This window comes from Sciurus carolinensis, chromosome 11 (assembly GCF_902686445.1).
Source record: "Sciurus carolinensis chromosome 11, mSciCar1.2, whole genome shotgun sequence".
Taxonomy (NCBI): domain Eukaryota; kingdom Metazoa; phylum Chordata; class Mammalia; order Rodentia; family Sciuridae; genus Sciurus; species Sciurus carolinensis.
In genome coordinates this window covers 12,361,142-12,372,905 of record NC_062223.1, presented here as the reverse complement: position 1 = coordinate 12,372,905, position 11,764 = coordinate 12,361,142, and the positions used below count along the sequence as shown (strand labels likewise).

At 40.9% G+C, this 11,764-nt stretch overlaps 1 protein-coding gene across 1 annotated transcript; it reads left to right on the top strand.

Moving 5' to 3' along the window:
• Positions 1-191: 191 nt before the first annotated feature.
• On the top strand, positions 192-9,848 carry Ttc9c (tetratricopeptide repeat domain 9C). Its single transcript, XM_047516269.1, has 3 exons — positions 192-1,190; positions 5,208-5,390; positions 8,020-9,848. The coding sequence occupies exons 1-3, from the start codon at positions 953-955 to the stop codon at positions 8,112-8,114; spliced, it is 516 nt and encodes a 171-aa protein (XP_047372225.1). The 5' UTR covers positions 192-952; the 3' UTR covers positions 8,115-9,848.
• The last annotated feature ends 1,916 nt before the right edge of the window (positions 9,849-11,764 follow it).

Sequence of the window (11,764 nt, the reverse complement as noted above, 5' to 3'; positions counted from 1 at the left end):
AGACTCCCTGTCCCCGCCTTATGTTTCCCTCATTGGCCTGCTTGAATCATCGTCTGCCCCTCTGATTGGTCATCCGTGATCGTCCGGATTTTTCCAATTGGCGAAGAAACCAGAGGGATTTTTTTTTTTTTTTTTTTTCCGGGTTGGTCCGCTAGGGAGGCGGGGTTGTTTCTGCGGGATTACTTTTCCGGAGCCGCTTCTGATTGGGTGGTGTGGCGCAATGCGCGCGACCCTTTAGCTACCAAACTGCCCGGAGGCCTGACCCTTTCCTCTCCGCGCTCCTGCCCTTAAACTGAAACCTGTGAGGAGACTTCCGGGCGTGGGCATCTGCAGAGCGCTAGAAACTGGCCCGGCCACTGGGGCCTTGCAGTTGGGACGCTAACGAGGCCTCCTCAGCCTCGCCTGCGGGAGAGGGAGCACGGACCTCGTTCACCTAGATCTTCAACTCACAGCACAGACATCGACAAGTGCCGGTTGAGTACGACAAATAAAGAGCTGGGAAGGAGGGAAGCCCTCCTGTGCTCTAGCAGCTGTCACCGCCTACTCCCTTCTTCTTCCAGGTCAGGGGGTGTGTCCATTAGAAAGGAGGAAGCCGATTCTGCCGGCGTTCACACGCCTGCCGCATTTCCCTAGTAGGGCCTTTTAGTTTTTCGCGGAGTCTTCTCTACACGGGATTGCTTCTTTAGGAAAGCATTTAATCCTTGGCTTCCTTATGCTCACATCCTTTCCCTAACTAGTTTCCTGCACTTCGGGAGACTGAAAAAGACTGCAGAGAGGTGGTGTGTGTGGGGGTAGAAACAAGCAAAGCTTCCCTCCCAGGTGCTCTCCTGGAGAAGAGCAATCGTTTGCTTTCCTAAGTCGACTACCAGAATCAGATGTTTTGATCCCAAGCCCAGAGCTTCAGTGCTCTTTCACCTCCCAATTCCACAAGAGCAGTGAGCGACCAAGAGTTATGGAGAAGCGCCTGCAGGAGGCTCAGCTGTACAAGGAGGAAGGGAACCAGCGCTATCGGGAAGGGAAGTACCGTGATGCAGTGAGTAGGTACCATCGAGCTCTGCTTCAGCTGCGGGGTCTGGATCCAAGTCTTCCCTCCCCGATACCTAACCTAGGGCCTCAGGGCCCGGCTCTCACACCTGAACAAGAAAATATCCTGCACACGACCCAGACAGACTGCTACAACAATCTAGCTGGTAAGACAAGGCTGAAAGGGTGGATAGAGAGCATCAAGGCAGGAGTGTAAAACTGAACCCTGGGGGTGGGGGGACCCCTGACCCTTTTTTCCTACTGTCATCCAGTTATTCGGCCATGAATTGAAATCTGTCTCCAATCTGTAGAGCGTTCATTGAGTTGCTACAGAGCAAGGCTTTTCAAACCTCACTTGGAGGATGTTAAAACACAATGCTCTGACCCCTACCCTCAGAGATTCTGACTTAGTTGGTCTGGGGTGTGGATCTTAGTGACATGCTTCTTAGAAGCTCTTCAGTGATGCTGATAGCTTTAGAACATTTTACACACTGTAGAGAAAAACTGGCATTGTTTCTTTAAGAAAAATTTAATATTTGGGAAACAAGTTACTTGCTTATTACTCGATAGTTTGAAGGGCTTTTCCTCTTTCCTATAAATCAGATAACTTCTATAACTAGTATCTTTAGTCTCCTGATGGCCTTGAGGGAAGAGATGGATGCCATAGTATGACTCGGATTAACTTAATAAGAGAAAGAAGACTTCTTAAGTTTGGTGACAAGCAAAATAATCATAGAACCAATTAATTTTTTTTTGCAATATATGAAAATGTTTTAACAGTCCAAGTTCAGGTGGTAGAAATTATTAGGAGCAGTTTTTATGTTTCATAATTGTTATTTAAAGAGTGATTTTTTTATTTTTCACAGTGCTGGAAATGGAACCCAGGGCCTCATACATGCTTGGCAAAGTCTGTATCACTAGTCTACACCCTCAGCCATAAAAAGTGATTTTTTAAATAATCCAATTAACAATATTCATTAGTAATGGTTGTTGAAAACCTGTTCTTTATATAAGTGTGTGTCCAGTGCTACTCTTAGACTCAAGTAAGAATAATAGCAATTACTGTAGCTTGTTTTAATTAATTCATGTCAACAATTATAAGGTGCTGAGGATTAGCTGTATAATAAAGCACATAAAGATCCCTGTACACAGGCTGGGAGTGTAGCTTGGTGAACTTAGGTTTGATACCCTGTACTAAGGGAAAAAAAAAAAAAAAGGAGAGAGATATATGCACAGGCATGGAGATGTTCAATTTTAAAAAGAAGGGTTAGGTAGGGCACAGAAAGGTGACATTTATTAAATACCATGGACAGATACCATTTAAGCCCTTTGCATATACTAATTTATGTGTAACAACAATCCTTTGAGAAAGTTTAAGGAAACAAACAGTATGTGGTGGGGCTGAAATTCAACCTAATCAGTCTTAATCCCAGAGCTTAAATTCTTTCTTTTCTTTTCTTTTTTCCTTTTCCTTTTTTTGGGGGGGAGTGGTGGGGTACAAGGGATTGAACCCAGGGCAGCTTTATCTCTGAGCTACACCCCCAGTCCTTTTTTTTTTTTTAGCTTGAGGCCAAATCTCTCCAAGTTGCTCAGACTGGCCTGGAACTTGTGATCTTCTTGCCTCAACTTCCCCAGTTGCTGGATTTACAGGTGCACTCTACTGCACCTGGCCAGGGCTTAAATTGTTTTTGCAGAATTCTGTACTTTTTTTTTTAATCTTGGTGCTGGCACATGCTAGGCAGGTACTCTACCTCTGAGATATACCTCTAGACCTGAATAGTGTGCATATTACAGGATAGAATATGTATTAGGGAATTGATCAAAAAGGGGTCAGAGCAACATATATTTAACCAGAGAGATGGGAAATAAGCAGTGTAACATATGCTCTGACCCCTTAGGTGGTCTTTTGGGACTGTGCCTTAGGCATCTCTAGAGCCTCTGGGGATGCTTGGTACATGACTATAAAGATGCACTGAAATGGGCTGGAGTTGTGGCTCAGTGGTAGAGCACTTGCCTGGCATTTGTGAGGCCTTGGGTTCAACACTCAGCACCACATAATAAATAAAATAAAAAAAGATCCATTGACAACTGAAAAATATTTTTTAAACATTGCACTGAATTGGCCCAGTGTGTCTTGGGAGATAAAAAAGGGTCAAGGATGTGGCTAGGTGGTTAAGCACCCCTTGATTCAAAAAAAAAAAGCACTGAATTAGCAATTTTCATTTATTGAGTTCTTATAACATTTTGAGCAGTTTATCCTCATTTTACAGATAAGGCAATCAGATGATGTCACTAAAACCCTCCAGTGGCCTCTCATCACATTTAGGAGAAAATCCAAATTCTGACCCTTGCCCACAGCCCTTAACACAACCTGACTCCATATACGGAAAGCTGAAAGCAAATTCCCACTTTCAGACTTGTGGGCCCTCTCTACAGGACTAGAACACCCTGTCCTTTGAATAATCCCTGTCATTCAGATCTTGGCTCAGAAGTCACTTTCTATCTTTTCTGTGGTGCTGGGGATTGAAACCAGACTTTGTATGTGCTAGGCAAGCACTCTACCACTGAACCCAGGCCCCGAATGTCACTTTCTTAGAGAAGCCTTTGATAACCAAGCAGCACTCTAACTTCATTCACTCTTATCCCAATAGTTTTATTTTCTTCAAAACACTTAAAATTTTATTTGTTTATTGTGTATCCCTCCCACTTGGGGACTGGGATACATAAACTTTATTTAATCAGTAAGATGGCTACTTTGTTCCTTTTATCCTTTGCTCCTAGTTCAGTGTCTGGCACATGGTCAGTACTCAGTTGCTAGTTGTCAAATGAATTAATGATGCTAGGGTGATGGATTAGTTGACACATGAAACCATATGACCACTTGTTGGGGATGTTTTAGAAGGAATGCAAACATAGACCCTTTAATGTCCTCCTCATCCTTGAATTGTGGTCCATCTTTACACCATGATTTAGTAATAGTGTGCTTAATTCCGACAGTTGTGGAATGGGGAATGTATTTTCCTTCTTTTCTTTTTTTTAGTACCAGGGATTGAACCCAGGAGGGCTATACCACTGAATCACATCCCCAGCACTTTTTATTTTTTGGGACAAGGTCTTGCTAAGTTGCTGAGACTGGTCTTCAACTTCAGTCATCCCGCCTCTGCCTCAGCCTCCAGAGTTGTTGAGATTTCAGGTGTGGTTCACCACACCCTTCCTTCTTTCATTATAGGAAGGGGCAGGGGACATTGTTCAGTGGTAGAGTGCTTCCTTGCCTGGCATACAAGAGTCCCAGGTTTGATTCCCAGTGCAAGAAAAAAAATTAGAGAAAGACTGACTATTGCCTTCTAAACATTTTATATTTTGAGGCCACATTAAATTATCCAAGAGAATAGTGAAGTGAGACATTGTCATTGAGAATGATGCTGATTTTGGAGTTAGAATTTGGTTTATATTTCATAATTACTTCACCTAGCAGCTGCGAGATCTTAGACAAGTTGCTTAAATTCTATGAACCTTGATTTCTTTATCCCTTAAGTAGAAGTAACATCAGTTTCATAGCATGGATGAGAAGATTGAAGAAGATAAGGGTGTACCAAAAACATGGAACAATGCTTGCTAGTTCCTCACAATAGCAACCAGTTTTTTGTTTTGTTTTAATTATTATTTTGTTTGTTGGTGCTGGGAATTGAACCCAATTTCTCATATATGCTAGCAAGAGCTTTACCACTGAGCCACATCCCCAGCCCACAACCATTGTTTTTAATGAAATTGCAGTACAAGAACTGTGGAGAGATGCAGAATTCAGGACACAGAGCCATAGATAGAAGAGATAAGAAGTATTTTAAATAAAATTGTGAAAAATGTTCCTTCTGGTCTTAACAACTGGGTCTAACTCAGTGCTAGATATGAAGAAAGCAATTGGTGGATATCAAAGTAGAACTCAGTGCTAGACATGAAGAAGGCAATTGGTAGATATCAAAGTACACTGCCAGTATATAAACCTTTTATTCCCTGCTGTGTCTACAGTGCCTGAAAGAGTGTGTGGCAAATGGGAGACAGTCCATATTTGCTGAGTGAGTGAACATTGAGATTGTCTTTGCTGGATACTGCCTGGAGTTGGTAGTGGAACCTAGTATAATAAGGCTTTCCTCCTCCTTCTTTCCACCTTTAATTTGGCCCATTAGCCTGTCTCCTTCAGATGGAGCCAGTGAACTACGAACGAGTGAGAGAATACAGTCAGAAAGTCCTGGAACAACAGCCTGATAATGCGAAGGCCTTATATCGGGCCGGGGTAGCCTTCTTCCATCTGCAGGACTATGACCAGGCTCGGCACTACCTCCTGGCTGCTGTCAATAGGCAGCCTAAAGGTGAGTGAGAAGGGTGTTAAAGTGGTGAGGACAAATAAAATTGTCCTGCTAGCCTGGTACTGTGGCACAAGCCTGCAGTCCCGGCAACTCAGTAGCCAAGGGAGGAGGATTGAAATCTTGAGTCCAGCCTTGGCAACTTAGTGAGACCCTGTATCAGAATTAAAGGTGGTGCACACCTGTGATCCCAGCAGCTCAGGAGGCTGAGGCAGGAGGATCAAGAGTTCAAAGCCAGCCTCAGCAATTTAGGGAGGCCTTAAGCAATTCAGTGAGACCCTGTCTCTAAATAAAATACAAAATATGACTGGGAATGTGGCTCAGTGGCCCAATGCCCCGGAGTTCAATCCCCAGTACCACCCCCCCCAAAAAAAAATCCTTCTACTCCCGTGTTATTTCAACCGAAAAGCAATGTTTATTAAGTTTGTAGATAGCTTTAGGAAATATATGCCTATTTTTATATATAAAGGTTTATTTTATTATTTTTTATAGATATCTACACAGACGTGTATGTAGATGTAAAATATCTACCACCACCCTCCACTATGGCAAGGATTTTTTTTTTTGGGTGCTGGGGATCGAACCCAGGGCCTTGTGCTTATAAGGCAAGCACTCTACCAACTGAGCTATCTCCCCAGCCCCTTAGCTCCAAGATTTTAACCCAGTACTTTGCATGTATGAAGCATGTACTCTACCAATCAGCTACACCTCCAGCCTTAATTTTAAAAATTTTTTATCTTATTTGTTTAGTTGTGGATGGACTCAGTACCTTTATTTTATTTATTCATTTTTATGTACTGAGGATTGAATCCAGTGTCTCATACATGCTAGGTAAGTGCTCTACCACTGAGCCACATCCCCAACCCTTCAGCCTTATTTTTTACTGATGTATACAAATTAAATATAAAAAAATGTGATTTTTTTTTTCCTTTTTTCTTTTTTCTTTTTTTGATACTGGGGATTGAACCCAGGGTCACTTTACCACTGACTTGCATACCCAGTCCATTTATCTATCTATCTATCTATCTATACTAGGGATTGAACCCAGGGATGCTGAGCTATATCTCCAGTCTTTTTATTTTTTTCAGTACTGGGGATTTAACTTCAGGGGTACTTTACCACAGAGCTCCATCCTCCAACCCTTTTTTTTTTTAAATTTTGGGACAGGGCCTAAGTTCTGAAACAGGCCTTGAACTTGGCCATTCTCCTTTCTCAGCCTCCTAAGTCACTGGGATTACAGGCTTGAGCCAGCATGCACAGCCCAGTCCTTTTTTAATTTTGATACAGGATCTCATTAAGTTGCTAATGGCCTTGCAAAATTGCCCAGCCTGACCTCAAACTTTCAATCCTCTTGCCTTAGCCTCCCAAATGACTTGATTAGAGGTGTGGACCACATGGCAACATATAATGTAGTTGATATGTTGTGTCATGTTTAAATCAAATTGAATATCTCTCTTCATTTTATTATTTCTTCATAGTGAAAACTTTGAAATCCTTTCTTCTAGCTTTTTGAAATGTACATTATCATTTTCTGTAGTCACCCTACTATGTGCAACAGGGATTTTAGAAGCACTGTTTTTCAATATTCATTTCCTAGCCTTTTTTTTTTTTTTTTTTTAATGTTTTGTTTTAGTTGAAGGGAAGACACGATACCTTTATTTTTTATTTTATGTGGTGCTGAGGATCAGACCCACATGCTAGGCATGTGCTCCACCACTGAGCCACAACCCCAGCCCTTCCTAGCCTTTTTGAGTGTAACTGCTAAAAGAATGTGGATCCCAGTCAATAATTTAAAAAATCCTCATTCTGCCCCCTTTCCAGCTGGGTACTGGTCTTTGCTTTAGCTATCATTCTATCCCTTCATTAGTCAGCTAACTCCAAGCTTGACCTAGAAAAAGAGACAGCCTACTGAGAGAATTTGAGATTTGGTACTTTGTTTCCAAGGCAAAAAGAACACTGTGAAGCTCATGACAGGCTTATTCCTGTGTTGGTTGGTTCATTCTTTTGTGCATTCTGGCATAGAGCATCTTCTGGAGGCTAAAAACAGAGGGGTCCCCAGACAGATCTCACCGATTTAAATGAATGTCATACCCACTGTGAACTAATATGAACTAATAAAGATATAAAACTCAAGCCTTTATTAGTTCATGTTTCTTAACTTTCAGTTACATAGATTAGGCACCACCAATGCAAATAGTATCTTTAGAAGCTCTGCTGTGATGGTAACAACTATTTCATCAAACTCCCTTTCATTATAAATTAGCAACCAGTTCAACCCTATACAGAGATTACATGTGGGGGTGGGTACTGGGGTTTGAACCCAGGGCTTCTCCAATGCTAGGCAAGTACTCTCCCACTGAGCTATGTTCCCAGCATTTTTTTTTTTTTTTTTTTTTAATTTTGAGACAGGGTCTCCCTAAGTTGCTGGGATTACAGGCATGTGCTACCGTGCCCAGTTGATTTTTTTGAAGAATTCAAAGTGGCATTAATCAAGGGAATTTACTATTGAATAGAATAATTGTGATATATTCAGATTTTGGAGAGAGAAAATGAATGGGAGTGTTTTACAACTCTCCCTAATCCTAGAGTGCAATAATGGTCTAACTTTTAATTGCCTTCTCAATCATCTTCCAAGATGCCAATGTCCGGAGGTACCTCCAGCTAACGCAGTCAGAACTCAGCAGCTACCATAGGAAAGAGAAGCAACTGTACCTGGGCATGTTTGGTTAACAAAGAAGAATGATGCTCCTCCACTTGAACTTCGGTGAACCATTAAAGACCCATCAAGGGGAAACCTGAGCCTGAGCAAGAGAAATTAACCGTATACCTCTGACCCAGGTGGATTTCTGTTTTATTTCCTATTCTGCACAAACTCTTTACTACCTAGACCATCTGTGTCTTTTTTTTTTTTTTTTTTTTTTTTTTTGGTCTATCCATCTGTATATTTGTATAACTTTCAGTATATGTTATTGTTGGCAATGCTTGCCTCAAAAAATATACCAGACAACATTCATCAGCTATAGGTGGAATAATTAATCATACTTCTGGCATAGATTCAAAGATAGATGTTGCTAGGTGTATTCACATTCAGAGGAGAAGGCTAGCAGAGGATAAATGGTAAGGAGAGGCAGAAAGGAGTTTCTTCCTTTGTTTTCTCAGATACCCAAAGCCAAACAGGAAAATATATTTTTTGTGGAACTAGACAATTATAAAGTGGACCCAAATGTATTTAAATGAAAGATTTGAAATTAATTATTTTTATTTAGATTAATTCCTTTTCCCTCTTCATATTTCACAAACATTCGGATTCTTTTTCCCCCTACAAAAGTATCTGGTTTCTCTTTCTCCCCTGGTAATTCTAGTCCTTGCTTTTGCTTGTACTCTTAAAAGCTTTGAAGCCATGTATTTAAGTATTTAATAACCCTTCAGCCCTGTGCCCCCCATCAAAAAAAATGCTGGAGTAAATATCTTAATTTTTAAGAGGGGCACATCTGTAGTATGCTTGTTTCTCTAAAAAACTTAGGGTATATTAGCAAGTCTTCTAGAAACAATACTGATAGAGCAGAATAAAAACTTTAATACCTTCTTTACCTACCCTTATATTTTGCAAGAGCTCAGGTCCTAATGGAGGAGGGAAACAATGAGGAAGAGCTGTTATTGCTTGGAGTCTTTAAAGCACCTGATGGAACTCTGTGGAAGCTGTTAGGTGATGGTTGCAGGTTGCACATCAAGTGCTGTCCTGGCTCAGTAGGAGGCTCCATTAACCAGGAGCTCCTTTGTCATTCTGTTTAGTTATTGTGGATAATGTCTATAAAGATGCAGGTACCAAATAGTAGGTGAGACATCACTGCCTCTACCCATATAAGTAAAGGTCATGAGAATGTGCCATTAGCCATTATAGACCCACAAAACATACATATTTCAGAAAAGAAAAAAACACTGTAGTCCCTTATCAATATCATCCATCTCCCAATGTGTTAAACTCCTCTTTGTTCCTCTTTAAATAACATGACCATCAACTTACAGCAGAAAGTTTTTCTGACAAATAATCATATGAAGTCCAAAGACAGAACTAACAAAAGTTTAGGGTTAAATGGTGAATCTTATCAAGTCTGTTTTAGCCAGTTTTTCCTTGATGTTTCTTGTAGTAATTTTGCATCCACTGATTCCCAACCTTCCCCTTGATTACAAATCCCTACTTGTCCTCATTGGAGTTGGAATTTAGTCCAATCTCTGTCTCCCACTGGAAGACCTGGTTGCAGTGTTTCCTGTACCAGTTGCCATGTTCCCATGAATATAGTCTGCCTCGCTATGCTTTAAATTTTTTAATTTTATTTTATCATGGTTGCATGTTTTGTTTGGGGTTTTGTTTTCTGATGTTCTGTTGTATTTTATTAAAAACAATGTTACAGTAAGCTGTTTTCTGTATCAATGAGAAAAAAATAAAACTAGTATTTAAAAATGCACTTTAGAAATTTATTTCATTCTCTTCTTAGCACTACTAAGAGATAGCACAATGGTTATATTACATTTCAGTTTTTATTTCAGAGGCCAGTTCTTAATGAAGATGTTAACAGAAAAGTGGACAAAGGAAGGCAATCTGATGCAGTCTTGAGGGGTTCTGACAAGCCCACATCCTGATGGAATTGGCCAGAGGGTCCCTAAATCTCTGTATTTAAAAGTTTGTGGTGGCGGAGCCCACTCTCTTTACCAAACCTTAATTGTTTCTACACAGGATTTGAAGATTTTGAATGAGGACAAAGCATTCATGGTGATGTGAAGGATCATACTATGGTACATGTAAGACGGTTAGAAATTTTGTTACCCGAATTCAGAACCACCACCTTCACAGTTTGCCTAAATCCTGCACTACCTGTACTAATATGTAGTTAATATTTTATTTATGGGCTGGTGTAGCTCAGTGGTAGAGTGCCTCACACATGCTAGGCCCTGGTTTGATTCCCAGTACTGCCAAAAAAAAAAAAAAATTAAAAATTAAAAAATTTAATATGTGTTTTTATTTAAATTTTACATTTTTAGAGATAGGGTCTCATTATGTTGCCCAGGCTGGCCTTAAACTCTTGTACTCTGAGTGATCCGCCTGTTTCAGCCTCCTGTGTAGCTGGGACTAAAGGTGTGTATCAACATGTCTGACTCTAGGATTCACTCAACAATGAAAATAAAATGTTAAGAATTATCAACTTGCACTTCCCATAATGGCCTAGTGAAGCAGCTTTCATTTTTTTTTGTTATTCTTTCGGGACTGGGGAGTGAACTCAGGGCCTTGCACAAGCTAGGCAAGTGCTCTACCATTGAGCTACATCCCCAGCCCTTTCCATCTTGAGACAGGGTCTCTAAGTTACCCAAGGCTGGCTTTGAACTTGGTTTCCTCTTATTTCAGCCTGTGAGTAGCTGAGATTACAGGTGTACACCACTGTGGCTGGCAGTGAAGTGGCTTTCTATAGCCCGGGTCTTTGCTTTTCAGCTCTTTTTCCTATAATTAAAAAAACAGGTTACTAGGAAGAATTTATAGTGCAGAACATGACATATGGCCCCCCCAAAAAAGGGTGTTTTTTTGTTGTCATTTTCGTTTTTATCACTTCTTTTTTTCTTTCCTGCTTTACTTGCACTCAGGTCCCTGCGTGCTGAGAAGAGATTTGTAAGGACAGAGCTAGTCAATTTCACAGATCACTCTTTCCACGGCCTGGCAGACCCTTCCTCCTATATTTCTGGAGCTTTTTCCCCACCTGGCATCAACATCCCAAATTCCCATTTCTTTGCTCCCTTCACTGACAGTAGCCACCTATATGATTTTGGGTGACTAACAAAACCTTGCTAGGCTGCTGTTACCATGTTTTCAAAGTGAAAAGGGGGACTGTAATATCCTCTCATGCAGAGCGTCTTGCTTTAGGGATCCCAAGCAGCCACCACTTCGCACCTCCCTCCACAGGTCCACCACCAGGAGGCTACTGTTTTCTGCCTTGCAATCTCTCATCTTTGGACACCTCAGTTCATACTCACAACATGTAGGCAGAATTTTCAAGTCTTCAACACAGTATCTGTCATTGAAATAATCAACCAAAATCCTTTCTACACGGACAGCAAAGGTGACAAGGGAAAAAAACCAAAAACTTAAAAGGACAAGAAAACAATTTTCAGTTCTTTGCTAACTATGTTCAACAATATTTAAACGAGCGTCCCATGCCTGGTGCCTGGAATCAAAAGCCAGGTTCAAATCCTGACTTGCCCCTTAATCAATTCTGTGTCCTTAAACAAATTAACCTGGGGCTTTTTTGTTTTGATTTTGGTACCAGGATTGAACCCAGGGTTGCTTAACCACGAAGTCACCTCAGACCTTTTTTGTATTTTATTTAGAGATG

What these genes read in the sequence shown, in the direction of transcription:
- Ttc9c (XM_047516269.1), top strand. Translation starts at nt 953, where the DNA reads ATGGAGAAGCGCCTGCAGGAGGCTCAGCTGTACAAGGAGGAAGGGAAC. An exon ending in CTGCTACAACAATCTAGCTG is followed by an intron (nt 1,191 to 5,207) that starts GTAAGACAAGGC and finishes TTGGCCCATTAG; the next exon opens with CCTGTCTCCTTCAGATGGAG. An exon ending in TGTCAATAGGCAGCCTAAAG is followed by an intron (nt 5,391 to 8,019) that starts GTGAGTGAGAAG and finishes TCATCTTCCAAG; the next exon opens with ATGCCAATGTCCGGAGGTAC.